Raw genomic sequence first — 21,108 nt, 5'->3', positions numbered from 1 at the left:
CCTCAGAAATCAATAATAATGAAACACAAGCAGAGGCAATGGAACTTGAGATTTCAGAAGCTGAAGTATTAGCACCCTCCAATAAAAAAGAAATAAAAAAGGCAAGAAAAGGAAGTAGCTCAAGAATGCAAGATGCTGATGGTGATGTGGAGCTTAAAGGGAAAATACCAGCAGGTAGAATTATCAAAGCCAATCAAATCTAATCTCTTTGCAGCCTTGAGGTAGCAAGTGTCAAGATTTTGAACAGTGATTAAGTTGAAGTGATGATATTTGATTAAGTTTTCCAGTACTTGTGCTATTAGGGTGTTCAGCATATAGGTCCTACCTGAATATCAAATAGTTCCAGTAGCTTTTATGTTGGTTTTAACTTTTTTCGTTTCCGTTTTTTACCTGATTCCCTAGGCCTTCCTGTTAACATAAGGGCAGGGCTGGTGAAAAGCCCTAAGGTAATGCATTTCGTGTAACACTGAAGTCATAAATACTCAAACCGTTTACATTTCCAAGAAATCTCATTATCCTTTGCATTAAAGTAATAACTTTATAACGTCTGATTTGACACTGAGTTTACAAAGTAATTACACAAAAGTAAAGAAATAATAAACGAAGTTGGCATTGCCCACGTCATTCCCAGGATCCATCTATAATTGCTGTTACCATGCAGTACTCAACATTTGCCTTCAGCTCTGGAGTTGAGCTATTTTCAGCTCACCATCCACTTGCTGGGTGCAAGTTTTGCTCCTATCAGTAATTAAATCCTAGAAATATCCATTTTTCCATGATAATTCTGCCCCAGTTTTTACACATATCAAAATCAAAAATGTTGATCTTAAAATCATAGCTGCTTAGTCTATGGCAATTAAAGACAATGTAAAAAACTGAAATTGATCTAATGAAACTTTTTTTCCAAACGGGAGACAAAGAAAATGTATCAAACCATACCCACATTTAAAAATAGCCACTTTATATATGGTTTTGTCTAATAACTCCACCTAGTTTCAGCTAAACACTCAGCTCTGATGATAAATTGATGTCCAGTAAAATTGCAGCAGAGGTCTAACTTTGCTTTTATAGAAATTCTAACTCCTCTGCTCTGTACATAGCAACTGAAGTTTACATTTGCTTGGACCAGGTTTATGTCTCCCTGCTGGATGGAGCCAGTTCAGAAAACCCTTCCTCACCCAGCCACCTACAAAATCTATCACCTTTGGGCAGCCTTCCTCCTATGTTTAGCTGCTCTTCACTGACTCTTTAATTTTGGGCTGGTTCTACTGCACCCTTAAATTCCCTGCAGAGGTGCAAAACAAACTTTTATAGCAGCCTTCAACCAGTATCAGGAGAAAGGGAAATGTCCTTTTTACCATAGTGGGTTTCCTGAATAAGTGTGCTGAGCTCTGCATTGAGTGCACTGTAGTAAGTAGATCAGAGCCAATGATTTTAGATTAAATCAGAATGATTTTATGAAAGCCAGATTGAAAGTAATTTTTCCCCACAAATCTTTTCCTGTTGTAACTCAAAGGTTGTCTTGACAAGGCAAATTTAGGTTTTATGCCACAACTGACAAATTCTTGAGTATACATACATAAGGAAACAACAGGAATGAGCAATGTTGTTTCCAAACTAACTCCTTAGCCCTGAATCCTGAATTTATTCCCAAGTGCTTTACATTAATTTCATTCATATTTTCCCCAAGGTCAAGTTAATCTCAGTGCTCTCCACAAAGTCTAAAGAAATTAGGCAACAGAGTTCATCCACGAGCTGCAACATGACAACCTTTAACTTAGTGAAGCAAGACCTGAACACTACTGGGCATTTGTATTTATTTAAAGGCCAACCTAATGAGAAGTGATACACATTAAATTTGAAATCCAAGCTCCTCATACAGCACAAACTGGCCCTCATTTGGCATCTTCAACACAGAGAAGTAGCTGGGAGCTTCTCTACTCAGTTCACTGTAAGCAACGTTTGTTTTACGTTCTTTACTAATATAAAAATGAGGTCCATATGAAATCAGCATTAATGCAAAAATAAAAGGAAAACATACCAGTTTCTTCTTCTCTATAATCTGAATTAGTATTTGATGATGTACAGGTGCATTCCATATGCTCTTCTAATCTCACCAGAACTTCTTTTAATTTTGGCTTTTTTCTAACATACTCCACTTTTGCCACCTATAAAATACGATGAGGTATGTACTGAGACACATCAACATGGTTACAGTTCAGAACTGAAGACAGATAACTATATACCTCTATTTTTAATGTAGCCAAACCCATATAAAATGTTAGCATACTAATCATCTTTTATCTTAATTGTGCATCGTGTAACTATTTATTGCACAGACTATTTGTTTATTCAAGTTCAGTAGTTCGAAACAATTTTCCCCCAAGAGATAAAACAATTTCCCATTCATTTTGGTTTGATGTTTTAAGCAACTCAGTTTCCACATGTATCACAATAAACTTCTACACAGATTCAAATCAGTGGTTTTTCTTGTAAACTGCCACTTTTAGCACAATCTTCTGTAGGTGTTCTTAAAGGCTGACAGTGAAGGCATTAGATTGGTTTGTAATACATTTTATCATTTACAAATTGGTGTCTCCAGAGCCCTCTGAATGTGAAGTGCTCAACCCTACATGACCAGGATCTGAATGTCACCTCAGAAAGCTGTTTCATTCCTACTCACCCCCTGCAATCACCTGGGGCTTGTTCACAAGAGCTCTCAAGCACAGTTTTTAAGTCCAAGGGAACTACCACTCCTGAATTGGGTCCAGCCTTTGGCTTTATTGTGGAAAGCGGGCAGACAGAATATTTCTCCCCACTCCTTCCAACCGTTCACAACTGCACTGTTCCACTTATGGCATCCTTAAAATAAAAATGTCTGGAGGGCAAGTTGAGGTTGGAGGAAGGATCATGCTGGAGCAGCTCTGGCTACAAACAGACCTCTCATCTGAAGGAAACCAAGGCAGAACAGAAGGATGATGGGGTGGGGGGATTCTGAATACAAGGACACCCTGACCCACAGGCTGGCAGCCAGGAGAGGAGGAATGGCAGAGAGGGCACTGATGTCCTGGGGTGCTGAAATGGCTCGTGGGATGCTGGGCACTGCCTTGTGCTAAGTGCAGTGGGCATGATGGTCAGGGCCATGCAAGGGAATATGGCCTAATGTGGGCAGGGAGATGCTAGAGAGTTTGTAAGAGGTCCAGTGTTTAGCTCTCAACTGTGTTGAACACTGCAGAATAGGTGGGGAGCATTTGCTTGCAATGGAAACCACTGCAATTAAATAATGGCTTCTCAGACCTACTCATCTGACAATGGGGCACAGCAGTGTGGCTGTCCCTGCAAACAACAAGACTACAAATCACAGGGATGCTGTACAAATGAGGTGAGGGAGCTGAAGGACAGGGGAGGCTGGTTGTCTTTACAGAAGTTACATGACAAAGCCATAAAGGCTGGTCCATCCAAAAGCTCCAGTCACTACCAAATAAAGCATCCACAGTGACACTCCCAGCCATGATTTCCTTGTGTGTTTGGTGGGGATTCAATGCCCCAAATCAATTTGCACACTGAGAAAATCATTCCCCTGCCCTTTCAAAACTGGAACAACAGTGTCACAAAATGAGAGTGGTGGTTCCCAGAAAAACTCTTCTGGCTTTGGGGTCACAACTATCAAGGGCCTCTGAATGCCAGTGAGAGAAGCTAGAGCAAAATCCTGGCCTTTCTAAAGCCAATGGGGGATCTGAGCTTTCACAGAGCAAGGAGTTCAGATCCACATTTTAGTCACCACCCCTTGTGTCAACAGGATCTGGAGATGATTTTCATTTCATCCAGCAAACCAAAGTTACAGGGACAGATGCAATAACTAAAGTGCCCACATTAAAAGGTATATTCTGAAACAGTCAGCTCTCCATGTAAACAGATTAAGAGCTGGCCATGACATACCAGAATACTTTATCTGAAAGACTGACTATGGGTTGAAACAGTTTCAAAATTTCCTATCAGAACCCAACTCCATCAAGCCTTTGAACACAATGATTGAAAAATGTATGGTACAACTGAATCATCTGGCGTCAAAGGATGACTAATCCTTAAAATTTATGAAAACAAACAGTAATTAAGACACCTCCATCATCAGAGACAAAGGGACCCAGTTATCACAAAACAGCTCTCAGATCTGCCATACTTATTACAGCTGTTAGAATAAACCAGTCTCATTGAAAATTACACGCAACAAAAATAAACTGTAATCAAGCTTTTAAAAGCCTGTCCTTGTTTCGCTTGGTTTTACAAACTGAAAGATATATGCAGTTCCTGTGGCTATTTGGTATTAAACAACAGTTAAAAAACCAGAAACAGTAATACTTTGTGGAGGATCATAATGAATTTATGCAGCAATTTAAAGCTGGCTTTTAGTGTTGTAGTTAAAATACAATCCAGCACACGTTCCACTGCCCTACTTCACGCTACACAAGTTAAAGGAATTTCATTTTGTATGTGTTGCAAATACTGGAAGTGAAGCAGCACAAACCAGATAGGCTGCTGTGTCTGTGTCACCTGTTAACACCTGCTGCCACACACAGTGCTGATCTACAACGATGAAGGCTGCAGGTCACATTTTCAGTGGGTATAAACAGGGCTAGCTGTGCCAACAGCATGGGATTTGGCCTTGTGCACAAATGATTTTTTCTTGTGTTTTTCTCCCTGGCATTCACATTGTACAGTTTCTCAGGTGTATTACACAGAACTTTGAGGTGGTCAGTCTTCAACAAATCAACAAGCTGCTTTTACTCGTCTCTAATGTAACAAAAATAAAAATCCTCAAGCCCTCCAGATCCAGAAAATATCACTACATAAAAACTCTTTGAGAGCAAGACTGTGAAATAACTGATTAGCTTCTCAAATGCTATATAATCTACACTTGCATCAGTGTAGATTCTAGGTCTACATCCTGCAATACAGTGTGTGGCTAGAAAATGAAAATACAATCTGATAAAAATATGCGGCCTAATGGAAACATCTTGGGAATACTTTTTTAGAGCTTCTCCAGGGGAGATGAAATCAGGGATTAATAGCAGGGGAAAAATCCAAGACTGTAAGCAGAAATGTCCAGAATACCTCCAGCATGAAGCTAAAATTTGTCATGGGCAGGAGCTCACAAGAGAAGTGTCAGCACAGAAAATTCCTCATAACAGCAGAACTCATGTGCTGATACCTAAATACTGGATGGAAACAAGCCTAAAAAGCAACTGAATGAGGATACTTCTTGGAATCATCTACTGCTTCCATACTAAAATAACTGTGTCTTAATACAATGGAGGGAAAACCTGTCTGTGAGGAAGAGATGAGTCAAGTGGGACTAAAGGACTGGGGAGGCATCGGGAGCCTTCAGGACCTGGCAAGTCACTGCTGCAGGGACAGGAGGGCAGGAATGGCTCTGTGGGGTCTCTGTGTCCCTGAGCAGAGCAGCCAGACCCTGCCAGGCTGACAGGGCTTCCCATGCCCCAAGGGCACCTTGCTGCTTTTCCGCCTTCACCTCTGTCAGGGTTCCCTTTGTTTCTCCCATTCCTAAACTGACCTTTGATACCTGGTCCTGCCTGCAATTGCAGTTAAGCCACAGCTCAATCCAAGTGCTGCTTATCCCAATGGCAGAAGAAAAAGGTTATTGAACCTGCAAATGTGACATACAGCCATTTCACCTACACACCCCATGTGTTCTGCAAGGCCTTTTCAGCCCTCTCTGAGGCTGGGTAGCTCTGCTGAACAGCTCATCCTGAACTCCAGCATTTTTTTCTAACCTCTGAACAATTCCCCAGGGACAGCTGAGGAGCTGCTCCTGCATTCCCTCCTGTCCAGCTCCTTTTCTCTGCACCTCACCCTCACATTAATGTACTCTAAGAATATACCAGGTTAAGATTCCCCTGATCAGATCAACATCAAATACGCAGAAATGGCCGAAACTGGGAGGGCTTCTGCTCAAGGCCAACCTGAGGCAAAGCTGAGGGAGATGGAGTAATTTAGCTCTTATTTTTTAATTTGCATATGAGCCTTGCTGCAAAAAATCATATTGTTCAGCCTGGCTATTCAAAATTAGTAGTATAGGCAGGATTTGCTCCATAATATTAATGATTTTCTGCTTCTGTGACCAAACTCACCAAGAACAACACCATGCACAAAATGCCTCTTGGGAAGACTCTTGTTCAGAACCTCCCAAATAAATTATGGTCTGGCACTTGGTAAGTACTTGAACTCACAGTACAGAAGCAACAGGATCTGCAGATGTTACTGAAATGCTTTTGCACACAGAGGAGAAAATCTCTCTGTAACAGACACCAACACCCCTAACTCCCCCATCCTTGTCACCATTGCTCTATGAGGAGAGAAAAATAGAATCCTTTCCTTCCCATCAAATAGCAGCTCCCAGCCAGCCTCTCCATCTCAGTCTGAGTTCTGCAGGGCTGTGCAGGTGCAGTTTGCTGAACAGAGATGTCTTTAGGGCCAGTGCTCTCATGGGCTCACTGTCACCATGCAGGGCAAACCCACCTTGCATTAATGAAACCCACCCTGTGAAAGGGAAACCTTACAAGACCCATTTCAGGGAAGCTGCTCTACCAACCCCCCTGGCTCAGTGTCTCTACAGCTTCAATTCCACATTAATGGTATTTCACTGATGAGAGCTCAGTGAAGATGAAGAAAGGACATCCCTGAACCCTCCAGCCTTTGAATCATGTCCCAGGAATGAAATGCCCCAACACAAGCACCTCCACTGCTCCTCCCACACTGCCCCAGCCGTCTCTTAACCTTGACTACAGTGGCCCTCAGTGAGACAAAGAAAACACCCTTTGCTTTGGCCTGTTGGATGATGCAAACCCACTTGCTGACCTTTCTGGATGAACATTTTTCTAGTGTGAATGGGCCAGCTATGATCTCACTACCTTGTCAATGAGGAGGAAGTGGGGAAAGCCTTTTCAGTGTTCCATCAAAAGAGAGCTTTTATGCAGTCTGACATCAGGGGAAAACACAAGCTGGCTTTCCAATGCACTGCAGAGCAGCTGAGAAGGCTCTCCAAAACCGCTCCCACCTTTCCAGGGACCCTCGCTCTGAGCCAGCTACTTAATGGCATGAGCAGACATTCAGCTCTAAACTTAGGATTGGCAAAAGGCTCAGAAAACCATCAATTACATCAAAGCTACAAGGGGATCTGACTCTGGAGGGCATAAATATGGATTCTGTTCTAAGAGTTCTGGTGTTACAGTGGGGTCAGCCTACAACCTTTACAATGAACATCCTGTTCCTGCTTGACCTCTTGTCCTTTTTTTCCCCTGCTACTTAATGACTGTTTGGAGCAGTCTTGGAGCTTGAAAAAAAAAAAAAGTCCTCCAAAGCTGGCTGACGTATATTGATATTGCTGGTGGCAATATATTTACACAGCCATGAAAAGCAGCTGCTCAGCTGAGCCTACTTTTAGCTTGTGCCCTACTAAAATGAATGCAAATCTAAAAGCACTACAAGGGGCTGAGAGACTAAAATTCCTTCACCGTGGTGGTGTGCAGGGGAAGCAGCCCCAGCAGTGCCATCCTGCAAAGCTGCTGCCAGGAGTTTGCAGCTCTTAGGGAACACTGTCTGTCCCAGCAGCAGGGGGACAGTCTGTGTCTCATCTGTCATCTCCCCCATCCCTCAGGGGCAGGAGAGAAGCACAATCTCACAGTATTGTTCAGTATCACACACAGGTACCAACAGCAAGTTCATCACACACGTCTCAGCTCTTTGCTGAGCACATCCAGCTGCTCTGTACATGTTTGCTGTTACACAAAATCAAGGGGAAGCTGCATCAAACCCAAAGGCAACAGCACTAAATATCACAGCCCTGAGGCACTTTGCTGTTTAGCTCCTATTCAGAAAGGTTTACAATTCTAGTCCTTCAATCTCCCCACTTTGTTCTCAGCCCTCAAGTAATTATTGATCCAAATTTTTACATAATTTTTAATTGTTTCTGCAAAGCGTATCCCACAAAAGCAAGGCAGCAAGCAAGTGTAAAGTATGATTATTTTTGGGAACACTGAAGGAATCTCAGATGTTTCTCCAGCTTATTTGGATACAAAAACATTGTTCTCAGATGTTCAGAAACAGAAAAGAAAAAGAAATTCTGCCCAGACACGTCTGCATGTATGAAAAACAGCGTATGGAATACAATGAAATGGCTTAGGTGCCTTATTTTTGTTTTAGGATGTACAGCACTAAGTGAACAGCACTTTTCTCAAGAAATCCATTGCAAGTGCAGCAATCAGTGTGTTGTGCTGAGCAATTTTACATTCAAGAATGTGGTGGGGTTTATTTTAATTCTGCTCTTAAGAAATTCAGGGCAACGAGAACTCAGAGTCTTCACAATATGAATACTAAGTGTAAGCCTAATCTCCTACACACAGATGTAGATCAACAGTACTTGTTTAAATACTGATAAAAATTAGAACACAGTGAAGCCAAATGAACATAAATATTTCACGTAATATTTACTGGAAAGTTGCAATAGGGATTTTGTCTAATGAGTAAATACAGCATGAAGCTGTTGAGTCTTCTATCCCAGGGGTAAGATAATTTGAAACACATTTTTTCAGATCAAAAGTGTTATGTTGTCAAATATAAAAGCCCAATTTAGGCTGCATAATATTTAATTAAGAAAACAGCATTCCATACTGTGATTTATTTATTTTTTTAAGTCAAATGCCCCTTGAGTCATTTTATCTTCTTAACTTTAAGATCTGTAATGCGCGAGATCATGGGAAAGGCACGATCAGCTTTATTTTCATTGCCAAAAAAAAAAAAAAAAGGAAAAAAGAGAAAACCTAAAGGGAATCCTGTGAAAACCAAATCCAAACCCAAGATTCTCCAATGACCGCGTAACTTGAAACGGAGAGGGGCATTCTATGCGAGGATGGACAGCAGAGATTTGGGTCACACAGGCAGAGGGGTAAGGGGAGTTTCCAGGCTGCAGAGGAGCCAGGCAGGGCCCTGCAGCCCCTGCTCACCTTGACACTCCTGTGGTGTATCCGGGAGGGCTGGCACTTGACGCTGCTGGTGTTGCAGCAGCCGGTGCAGCGCTTCACCTCCACGCAGGGCGGCCATATCAGGAAGTTGGCCGAGGTGGGGTCGATCTGGCTCCGAGGTATCTCGTAGATCACCGTCCGCGTCTTGCACACCGCCGGGATGGCCTCCTCTGCGGGCACAGGAGAGTCACAGCCCCAGGTGAGCACCCATGTGGACGAGGTACACGTGGGGCCACTGCTCCCAGTCCCCACTGGTCACTGGCGAGCCAGTGCTGAGCGCTGTGTGCTCACAGCTGAGCTGTGCTGTTACCCTGGGGACAAGCTTGACTCGCTCCCAAAGCCCAGCCCTAAAATCAGGGTTTCCAGTGGCCTGGCTCCTGACACAGCTTGGAGCACATGCCATGAGATAAGGCAGTCCTGGCTCTGGAAGTGACAGCAAGCCAGGAGTTCCTCCACATTCAATGGCCCCCTAGTACAGAGTAACTGTGACCCCTCAGAGTCACTGTGCAACAGCAGCTGTTGCTTTCCAGCTCCTCTTCACACAAATACCATCACACAAAAAGGCAACACCTGGTAAACACTGCCTCAGAAGTTAAATTGTGGGTTATCTGTATCATACCCAATTTGCACAGCTGGGAAACAACCTGCACCAGCTTGAAACTTTCAAGACTTGGGTTTCCACTTCCAGAACTTTAACATCCCCACATCAGGGAGTCTGGTTTATCCACCATTCCAAAGGGCAACTGCTATTTTTCCTGCAGTCATCAAAGCTTTGTAGATGGTGGGTTTTATTTAATTTGTTATTTCTTGAATGATGCAAAACCACCAGAGCAGCATGATGGAAAAACCTGCAGTTAAACCAATATCCTGGTGGTCTCAGGTAGGGTGAGCTTGTTTAGGGTTATAAAGAGTACCTCTGTATTACTGTCTGATGCTGCCATGATCCAAACCATGTATCATCATCAACCTAGGAACTGTTTAAGAAGTCAAGCTGATATTTCAAAACAGTCCAGAAAAAAATAGCAATTTCAGGGACAAGCTGTTTGCTGATAAGTTCTCCAAAGACAGCTGGGTTGTTTTTTTTTTTTTGGCCTTACAGTGGAAGCTTGTGATAGCTTTGGGTTAGATGTGTCAGGGAACTGGAACACTGCCTGCACTTCTTCACTTAGTTCTTAAGTACAAGAAGCTCAGGCCTAGCCTGTGCCTGCAACATGGAAATCTAGGCTTAGTTTTGAAAGATGCATCTCAATAGACTAAACAGTGTGAAAATCCTTACACTCAGCCCCCAGTGCCACGAACTCCAGAAAATTAACAGATGCAACCCTGCAAGATAGCTGGCAACTCCCACAAGTTATTGAGCACACCCAGTTCCCAGTGCCTCCCAGTGTGGTGGGGAGGCACCCAGCACCTTGCAGGCTGAGGTGCCAACGTCGCCGGCTGCTTCAGCACCGCTGCTCTCCCCAGGCAGCCAAAGTGCTGCCAACTCACACTGCAAATCCCTGCTGACTGCAAGCTGGGCTAGCTCTGCCTGCCACCACAGCTCCAAGGACAAACACACTGAATTACCCACCAGGGATAGCACCAGGGATGTTTTCCACAGGCCAGTGGAATGGTGGAACACTCACAGCTAATCAGATGAACAAGCACTGCACATAAATCCTATTTGCACGCTTCTTTTTTAATTTATATTTGGGATTTTTTGCATACTCATCATCATTAATAAGGAAAAAATCCCCTGTAAACATGCCTGGTGCCCTACACAGTGATGGAAATCAATGCCCCAGTGTTTCCATCAATGGCTTTTAATTTTTGGGATAAACTGTATTTTTCTTGTGAATAAAAAGTCAAGCTGTTTCCTTTTGTGGAGCTTCTGTACTGAAAACTCTACCAACTGTTGATGTTTTTTAAAGCACACTGCTGTAGTTGTTCCCCACACTATGAATTATACATTGAATATCACAGCATTTTCTAACCAAGGTCTAGCTTTCCAACATGCTGCAACAAGAAAGTGAATGTAAAGAATTTGTGCATGTCTGTCTCCTATGGACATCCTCCAGAAGACAGCTTCTCAGGCAATGGCTTGTTTTGTGCAAAAAGAAGGGCAGAAGATAGAAATGGCCCTTTTTTTTCCTTTGTGCATGTCACATTTTTCCAGTGAAATGTCCTGCTTGGCTGACCAAAGGCACCCTGTCTGCTTTCACTCCCCAAGTACAAATAGCTTGTTTCTTACCAATGCTTCTTTTTCTGCGAATGGGCACAGGACGGTTCTCTTGCACATGTTTAGCAGAATGAACACTGTAAGATCTCAAGTTTGTTTCTGAAACATCATCATATCCTAGAACAGGAAACAAAATGTTAAACTTCAGGTATGTTATGTGCACCAGTGTCACTACAGTGCTGTTCATAGGCACTAGACCAAATCCTGCTACAATCAGTCTAATGTAACCCCTGTTAATGCAATTGCAAGGGCATAAGGCAGGGAAGACACAGACATTGAATGTCATGTATAAGCATGCACAATTCAATTCCAATATCCATTTTATTGAAAGCCCCCAGAAACAGTGCACACACTGTGGCACAGAACCATATCTAAAGTAAAACAGTTGCATTTTTATGTGAAAGGCATAATATGGTAATACACCTTACTGGAATGGTGTAGAAATAGGAACAATAATCCTGCATGTTTCTTACAAATATTTTGAAGTTCTGGTATGAGGCAACAGTAGAAAATATGGTATTAGACCCAACAGCAACAATGCTGCCTCTGTAAATTTTCTGTTGCTTGGTTTTCAGGGCAGTACTAGGGCAGAATCAAAAGCAAAAAGTAACTAGCATGGGTTTCCTTTTAGCCTCTCTGTTGCAGAACAAATCCCCTGTGAAGTATCCTAACCTTTGGAGGGGCATCTGAAGCTACTGCAAACTCTGGGACTGCATCCAGGCTTGTCTTGTTCCCTAAATAAGCCTACCACATGGGTTAAAGGGCCATGAGAAAAAGCAAAGATGGAAAACTTGGCATTTCATTTATCATAAAAAACAACAAAATAACTGCTCCAGCTATTTGGGTTTGTTAAGTGAAGCAGTTCAGGTCGTGTCCCATGCCGTGGGGTCTGAAAACCACAAGCACAGTCTGCAAACAGGGGATGAGGAAGAAGGAACCAAAGAGAGAACTGCACACAGACCCCAGGACACCCAAACTAAGGGGTTTAGCACTCTGCTGCTTGGAGTGTCCTCTGGAACATCACTGCAGAGTTTCAAGGTTTCACTGCTGGCTCCTAAGAAAACTGACATGCTCTAAAAAAATGCGAAAGGGTATTACACAGTACTCAATTACCGTCTCTGCAAGCTACCAACACCCTACACTCCCATCTTCTGCACTGTCACACTCCCTGCTTCCAGTTTGTTCTGTACACACAGCTGTCTGTCTCTGGAATGTGTTTTAATCTCAGCTTTATTAGTAACACACATCATAAGGCTCTGCTCCACAAAACAACCAACTCCTTTTCTCCTCCCTCCAAGAAATTGTGCCCTAAGGAACATGCAGCTTGTGAAATCACCTGCACAGCCAGGTGAGGCAGGCAGACAGCAGGATCTTCAGCACCTTAGAAAGAGTTCTGCATCCCAGGGTTTATCATTACTTCTTGGAAAATACTACTGTAAGTAGCTAAAAGAAAATAAAATTGGAGGTCCAAGAGGTAGTGCCAGGATCACCCACTGGTTCTTCCTATTCTCCTTAACAGCTGAACAGATCCTTGTATGAAATTAGTTATTAGTCTCAATTTATCCAAAGAAATTGGCTCCTAGTTCCTATCTATGGTACTTGTTTCCCCTAGATTTGGATGGGAAATTTTGGAACCTGACTAATTAGCTGGTATTGGGCCTTATTTGCAGTCCCAGTCCAGTAATGTAACACGGCAATGACTAAAGGGTATTATTTCTGCTTTTATTGCACCCCATACTCCAGAAAACTCATCAGTGGTATAAATAAAATGGCTTGCCAGAGATCCCACAGGAAGTTTGCAACTGAGCTGGGGAGTGGAGCCAGGTCTCCCACATCCCATTCCAATGGCACCAGGCCATCCACCTGATCCCAAATGGTGTTATGCAAAATGAGGATCAGTTCTGATGTGCCTCCAGCCCTCTTCTGTTTCCTAGCACTCAGCCACCCAACACCTTAATACTGACCTCCTTTTTGGCAGCTTCGAGTTGTCACAACCTCTCCCTCAATTTGAGGCAATGAAGTGATACTTGAAAGCAGCATGAATTCTGCTCAGCCTGAGATCCAAGCTAGACTGGGAGCAAGAAGCATGTCCGTGCACAAGCAAACAGTGTTTAAAAGGAGATTAAACACAAAAGTAATGCCTCTAATCTCAACTGCTTGGTGGGCACAGGCATCAGGCTGGAAAGGGAAGCTGGCAGGGCTGCCAGCACTACAGCAGGGCTGGGCCATGGCTCCTAATCCCACACTCAGCAATGCTGGCACAGCTTCCTCCTAGCATGAAGGATCCCTCGCTGCCTCCTTGAAAGAAGCTGGTAAGAACCAAAGGACTGGTATGATCAGCTAACCAGTGTGTTAAGTCATGTGCTTACAAATACCTGCTGGAATCAGCTGCAATCAGCACTTTTCCATCACCATGTTTATAAAGGAAAATGACACCTCAAGGAGATGTGTTGCTTATAAGATGATTTCTAAGGTGAAGACGGCCTCTGGCTTATGCTGTACCTCACTGTCTCACTACATATCTTAAGCATGTACAGCAGTTCCTAAATTCACATCTCTCTGTGAGGGTTGCAAAAAGAGATCTACACAGCTAGCTCAGCAGAACAAGCTCCAGTCAAACCTCAATGTGTTATCTAACACAAATTGTATTATTTCTACCGACACATCATCCAAGTTTGGTTTAATAAACAGAACCATGGGGCATGGCTGGAGCCAGAAGACACTGCAATGCTAAAGACACTTAAGTGCCCCCCCTGATTCCCACAGTCATTTGGAAGGAATTCCATTCCCCAGTGAAGTCAATGGGAAAATCAATGCACTTCAAGCAATGTTTAAGTCAACAGGAGTTGTGCCCAAGCAGGACTGAAAAATCGCCAAGTCAGCTTTGAAACTCACACTTGATTCTGAATGTGTGGCCAGAACACTTCCTTTTATTTCATTAAAACCATAATGCTACAAAGAATACTCTCTAGTTTGACTTTCAGGAAGGGTGATGCTTAATTTGTATCAGTTTTTCCCCCAATGTACTGAATTAGTTGCAGGGTGAGGATAAGCTCTAGCAAAGGAAATGTGAGGTTTCGGGTGCTTAGCACCTCACAAAATGAGGCTTCGAGCAGAAAGCCTAGAAATGGGTGGTTCTTAGTTTAGAACTCAAACACTGCTCATCACCAAGTGAAGATGGAGGATGCTGCAGAGAACCAGATTAGTGCAGCTTTCTTTTAACGTTTTAATAATAAAAAAATGTTTTCATGGCAGCCGATCAAGAAATTTCTCTGTAATCTTTTATGTACTGACAACATATCAATGATGGGCATAAAAACTCTTGCAATTAGCCTTGGTCAATCCATTAGTGTAGCTGAAATTGTTCTTTTTTGTCAGATTGGCAATTTTCCACTGGGTCATGGAATATAAATCACAGAGTTCCTGTGACATTCTGCCAATACATGATTACTCTTTTCACTCAAGAAGCATGTGGAAAGCATCCTAAGTTTACTGCTATTTTCTATTTATCAATTTATACTTTTGAATTTCCATCGTCTTGCCAAACTATTTCATGTGAGGTACAACCCCCAACACATCCAGTCTTAATGCAAACCCTTCTAGATTTCACTTTGCACATCCAGAAAGTACAGATCCAAGACTTCTAGTACCAACAGTAGCAGTTTAGGAAATTCTTATAATCTCTTTTTTTTTTCAGGAATTCAATGTAAGGTACAATAAGCTGAAATGATCTGTCTCACAATCAGTCCTAGAGCCAGAAAGCCCAGAGCAACATCAGTTTGGTTTTTTGATCTTCTTTTTGACTGGTGCAAAATTTGCCCTCCTGACATGCAACTGCAGAGATAGATGCCATTAAGTTTTCAACTTTGATCTGTTAAAGGAAATAGAAGTAGCAGCTCGCAAGATCCTGTTTTGTTTAGATTGTTTTTTTACTTTACCTAGGTGAGATCAACCAGCTGTAAAGAAGGAGGAATATTCCCTCATTTGTCTCAGGAAGAAGACAGGCCACACATGGAAGATGCCTCTCATGATGTGTAAGAGGTGCAAGAGAAGCCAAAACACTGCACTGTAACATCCTTCATTTGAGCACCACACCAAAACCCACAGAGTCAGGAGCTCATTTTCCAAAAGATTGAGCTCTGCAGCAGCCTAACACTTTTTCCATGGAAGTATACAGTTAATTTAGAACGTTTCTCCACTTAACAAAAGCTGCTCTGCTAGTTCTTAATCACAGGCCGTTAAATTCACATGGCCTAAGGTGACCCTGGTGGATGCCCTTAACCCGTGCAAAGAGGCACACTCAGCCCTGCCTCTCCTCATGCAGGCAGATGACTTGGGGAAAAATCTGTTCCCAGCGGGAGGCAAACATAATAGGTGATGAAATGAACTCTACCTCCCACAGGACAGATGGGAGAGGTGAAGCACGAGGAGAGAAACCACACTGCTGAGCCAGAGAGAGCTCCACAAGCAGAGCAGAGGAAATGCCCCCGTTTTGGGGATTTAGTCTGCTCGTAGTAAAACTGTACTCTGCACACTAGAGCTGCCTACTTCCTGGGACTGTGCATGCTTTCTCCTTTAAACAGGGTCAGACTCTGCTCTCCTTCATGCCAAGGCAATTCTGTCACTGCCTCTGGATCCCAATTGCTGCAAATTAATACAAGACCCTGTTTCCCGATAGGAATAGAGAATTTTCATGCTGCCTTTACCCTCTGAGTTGGACATGCAGAACTGGGCTCTGACAAACTGGCCTGGATTTTCTTTTTTGAATACAATGATAAGCTCCATGTTGGGTAGTGTTTTTCTTTAAGTAATATGCCAGATGGTCTGGGGGTGTGGTTTCTAATTTTATGAAGGGGGTTATCAGTCATCTCTGCGCTACAATATAGAGACCAAATCTGTCAGAATAGAAGAAAAACCTGCCCACTCTGACTTACAAAACTTACTTTTCCAATTAAAAATATACGTTTTATATTGCAGGAGAGAAAATGACTGTTCTTCCTTCGTTTTCCACAGATTCCGCCTTGTTACTCAGGAATATCAGACATTTTCTTCATGCATGCCTGATCCTGCAAACTCTTAGCCTACAAGATCATTCTTAATTCCCAAGTCCACCCACTGAGTTTAAACAGGGCTACTCACATGCAGAAGGACTGGCAATACCATGCACTAAAATGAGGGAGAGAATAGTCACTGGAGTGATTTTGTTCTAAGCCTCAGCTGAAACTGAGTACATGCTATAAAAGTGAAATATACCTACTGTACAAGCCCTCACTGAACTGGCTGTTCCCTAAAGGCAATTGCAGCCCGAAGGAAATAAATTTCAGAAATATCATCTTACCAGGGACAACGAGAAAACATTTGATTTGCTAATTCAAGCTAATACTAAATATAGTAAACAGGCCTGATCCTGTTTACTGAGGAAAGCACAGCAATTTCAATACTCGATTAGTCACTCTGATAAGCCTTTAGTAAGAATTACTCATGCCAGTAAAGTCTGCAGGACTGTGCCCAGGAAAAGCAACTGTGGGTAGTAAAGCAGGGTTACTCCATGAGAACCCAACCATGAGTAGCTCAGAACACAGCTTAGCACACAGGCAAAAGCAGCACTCACATAAGCAAGAAGCGGGTGAAAGGCTGAATATTTTGGTTTTATTTTTTAATATTGTTTGAGTTCATGTCTTAAGGAATTAGTGTTTCACAGTGAGATAGTAAAATATTTATGTCTCTTGTTTCTCTAATGGTTTCTAAACTGACAAATTGCAAGAAAACGGCAAAATGAAATGGGTAAACTTGTGGCTGACCTTCTCCATTTTTGGTCTTGCATCCTCCAGTTAATATTTGCCATGAGATAAATAATTATTTTCTGAAATAAATTTCTTAGCTACATCTACCCATTTATTCAGCTCCTGCCGTTACCCCACTTGTCTGCCTGATTCACTTGCAATGGAGCCACGTGAACTTTTGCTCTCCTTCTAAGTGGTATTTAAAAATGAAGCATGTGCTTGTTACGCTGAGGTATTTGAAAAAATAATGTATTCTGGTAGCTACAGAGCCCTGACTCAAAGGCAGGAGCAGTATGCACTATTTTAAAATGCTAGCACTCAGATCCAGCCCTTCTGCAACAGCAGCCAACTCCACCAAGTTCACTGGGAAAAAGATTTTAGCAGTAGTGCACTTGTCTGGTCCAAAACAGCCTTCAGTGAGGAAATATGAACTGCACAGCCCTTCCCAGTTGTGAAAGTTTCTTTAATTGTGGTGATAAACAAGAGTGATGAAGCACTGCTCTCCAAAAATACTAAACCAATGCCAATCTGGTAATTACTAATTAGCCTCTATGGTAAAGTGTTGTGCAAGACAGAAATACTCCCATTTTCAGTGTAATGGGAAAACGTTGGCTCTCTAATCACATGAAAATTGAAAGCTATGACTGTAAAATATGTTCCTAGTGCATTCCTGCTCGTTAATAGAGCGCTGCACAAAAAGCAGAGAGTTAAACTCTAGAAGGATCCTGCTACTCTGAATGAAGGTGATTGAACCTGGCACAGACTTTACAAAAATACACAGCATATGGTTTAAAAGGAGATGGCCCAGTACCAATGCAAGCAAGAACTCATTCATTTTTCTCCATGTTTGTGCTTCAGCAAGATGCAGGCTTCCCCTGGGCACATCAAAGGTGCCGGGGTTTATTCTCGCTCTCTACTGAGAGAAGAAATCACCAGGAACAAAGTGCATCAAGTGAAACCAAATGATAAGGAACCCAGCAACACCATGCTTCTAGATCACATTTGCTGCTGCAACGATCTGTTAAACTGCACGTTCTCACTACACCCATTTGCATGCCTAATGATGCAGAAAATAACCCTGCACTATTTTCTTTTGAAAAAAAGAAAAAAAGTGTATTTTTGAGGGTAAGCTTCATATGCAAGTTTCTGTTTAAAATCAGTGCGGACCGTTTATTTTCCTTTTAATAAAGCCCAGCACTTGAAGAGACATTACTTCATTCATAAATATTGTTTCAAATATTTTAAATACCTCTAGGACAGTAGTTTAAAGATAACAGAGCAATGCAAGACCAGCAACAAACCTTATGGCAATTCTTCTCCGCTGCGAGACGGAGAGAGCTCTAAAAACACGGGGGGGTCACAAGGTCCCTCTCCACCCTGAACCCCACGAAGTTTTAATCCCCGATCGGCCCCTTGGCCGCCGCCTCCCTGTGACACGGGTCCCGGGGCCGCCCGGCTCTCGCTGCGGTGCCCGCACGGGTGTCTCGGGCGAGGCGTGCGGGGAGCGCGGGGCGTGCGGGGCCTCCCCCCGGGGCGGCGGCGGCCGACGGCGCGGAAGGAAGGAGGACGGGACTAATTTACCTACGGAGTCAATCTCCAGGAGGCGCTGCAAGTCGCGGATGCTGTGGATCTCGCTGTGCGCCAGCCGCTCGATGAGCTCCTGCGGGATCTCGGCCTCCTTCAAAGACACACACACCGCGGGTCACCGCGCAGTCCCGCCCGCAGCGCCGGGCATCCGGCGCGCCGCGCCTCTGGGCTTGCTGGGGAGGGTGCGGGGTGTTTGCGAGACATGTGGGGATGAAGCAGGGGGAAAATCCACGCGCACATCCCCCCACAGCGCTCCGCGGGGCGCCGGAGCGCTCCCGCCGCCCCCGCCTGCGCGCCCGCGGGGGCTGCGCGCCGCCCGCCCGACTGCGCCACGGCTCAGCGGGGCGGCAGCTCCGCACGGCCCCGCCTGGCAGCGTGTGCCCGGCAGCGCCGAGCCCCGGCGGGCGGCTGGAGCACACCCCGGGCAGCGGCTGCCGAAGTTCGCCCGGGCGGGTGCCAGGTCCCCTGCGGGCGCGGGCTCCCCCGAGCCGGGCAGCAGCAGGAGGAGGAGGAGGAGGAGAACCGCGTCCCACGGGGCGCCGCCATCCTACCAGCGCCCACGTCGCGGCTGCCAGTGCCAAGCAGACCGGGTCCCGGGAAAAGTTACAGCCGCTGTGCAGCGCCGAGCACCGCGCTCGCCCCGACCGGGACCACCTGTAGCAACCCCGGGACGCGGCTCCGCGCCCCCTCCGTCTCCTGCGGGCAGGCGGGCGGGAGAGCTCCCGACTGCTCCGGGGAAGATTCACAAACCGGGGAGCGGCGTTTTGGGGCGCGGGGGATTCACCCAAGTTCTGCCCGCGGCACTAGCGGTGCCCGCGGCCGCCGTGTGCAGCGCTGGGCGCCGCGGGGGCGGCCCGGCTCCGCGCACCCTCGGCTTCCGCACAGCCGCAGCCCGCTGGCACCCGCGGGGCGTGGATATTTTATCATATATTTATTATATATATATATATATATATATAATATATATTATATACATATTAATTCTTAAGGGTGGCCAGCAGCCCGGGCGCGGAATGCACGGTCATTCCCCTTCGCTTCTGCCATGCATGAAATGGCAACTTGCTGCCAGGCTCGGCCGCGCAGGGCCCGGGGCAGGGCAGCGCTCCCGGCGGGGCCGGGGCGCGGGGATGCCCGCGGAGCCCAGGTGGACAGCCCGCTCCCTCCCCGGTGCCCTCCGCCACGGCTCGCCCCGACCCCCGGCTGCGGCGTGCCCCGGGGACCGGCAGCGCAGGAAGCCGCTCTCACCTACCTCGCAGAAGGTAAAGGACAGGTACCCAAAACCTATCAGCAAAACGCAAGCCCAGGTCCTCATCGCGGTCTAGTGCACTTTAGACACGGAGGGAAGGCAACGCTGATGGAGAGGGGCTGCAGGCCGGCTCCTGCCGCGCAGGAATTCAGTACCATCCCTCAGGGGAAAGGCAGCGGGGTGGCTCGGGGGTCCTCCGCATCCAGGGTGGGTCGGGGCTGCCCGGGGCGGCGGTGGCTTAATGACGGCGCGGCCGCTGTTTGTACGTTCCCCTCGCTACGGGAGCGTGGCTGCTCTCCCTTCTGCCGCTCTCGCTCGCTCCTCTTGGCTCTTAGGACTAGACCAGCCGGTACTTCTGCATATTTGCTTAGATCAGACCAAAGTGAAACCCAAGGAGTCGATCCGGAGCGCAGCCGAAACGCCCATCACCTGTCTGGGGCGGCTGCCCCCCTCGCGCGGGCGGCGCTGGGGCCGCCTCCCCCCGCCGCGGCCGCCGCTCCGCGCCGCGCCGGGACCGCGGGGCTGCGCTCTCCGCCGAGGGCCGGCCCCCCCCGCCGTGCCTGCCCTCCACACCCGGCCCCTCCGCGGAGAGGGGAAAAATCAAAAATCTTTATTGATAAGGAGAGAAATGTTTCTCTTGCCGAGAATGGTCCCGCTTCCCTCCCCGGCTGGGGCGAGGTCAAAAAATAATAATTAATTAGGAATAATAGCAGGGACAAATCGGAGCGGTATTGCAGGATCTCGCGGGCTGCCTTGGTGCAGTTCCTGCTCCACTTTGCACGGGAGAAAAAGACGGGAGGAGGAGGAGGAAGGAGGGGAAAAAAATATATATAAGCAAGAAGGTTTAAATCCCAAGGGGATCGGAGACGAACTGCAACTCCAGGCAGAGGGAGGCTCGGGGCTCGCTCCGGAGCGGTGGCCGGTCTGGAGCGTGGCCCCGGCGAGGAGCAGCATATACCGCTCCCGCCCTGCCGTGCGCCGCCCCCGCCCCTCCTCCCGGGTACTCCCGGCACCAGACCCACCAACAACAAGTCGTGGGGGTGCCGGCAGCTGCGGCGCCTGCTCCAGGGCCAGGGGCTCTGCCCACTGAGAGGGGAAAACAAGGAGCCGGCGGCGGGCAGGGGTCGGGGGGAGCGGGGCAGCCCCCGCCGCCGGCCCTCTGCGGCACCGGGCGGAGGGGCGGGCGCTGCTGCGCAGCAGCCGCCGTGTAACCTGGCGGGCTCGGCCGTGCGCTCT

The 21,108-nt window shown here is 46.0% G+C and overlaps 1 protein-coding gene across 7 annotated transcripts in view; it reads right to left on the bottom strand.

The window, feature by feature from the left end:
* PDGFA (platelet derived growth factor subunit A) overlaps positions 1-20,814 on the bottom strand; it is a 35,352-nt gene extending 14,538 nt beyond the window's left edge. For 2 of the 7 annotated variants that reach the window (XM_036392135.2, XM_036392133.2), the window contains exons 1-5: positions 19,876-20,809; positions 18,621-18,717; positions 11,269-11,373; positions 9,021-9,208; positions 2,042-2,168 (exon numbers count right to left, since the gene is read on the bottom strand). In XM_036392135.2, the coding sequence (XP_036248028.1) occupies positions 2,042-2,168; positions 9,021-9,208; positions 11,269-11,373; positions 18,621-18,717; positions 19,876-19,938 (580 nt within the window). In that variant the 5' untranslated portion in view covers positions 19,939-20,809. Of the gene's footprint in view, positions 1-2,041; positions 2,169-9,020; positions 9,209-11,268; positions 11,374-18,620; positions 18,718-19,875 lie in introns of all 7 variants that reach the window. The other 5 variants (XR_004981142.2, XM_036392134.2, XM_036392136.2 and 2 more) reach the window with 5 other exon arrangements.
* Between the last annotated feature and the right edge of the window lie 294 nt (positions 20,815-21,108).

Source organism: Molothrus ater, chromosome 16, assembly GCF_012460135.2.
Source record: "Molothrus ater isolate BHLD 08-10-18 breed brown headed cowbird chromosome 16, BPBGC_Mater_1.1, whole genome shotgun sequence".
Lineage (NCBI taxonomy): Eukaryota > Metazoa > Chordata > Aves > Passeriformes > Icteridae > Molothrus > Molothrus ater.
The sequence above is the reverse complement of the archived record's forward strand: the minus strand, read 5'-3'. Positions and strand labels throughout refer to the sequence as shown.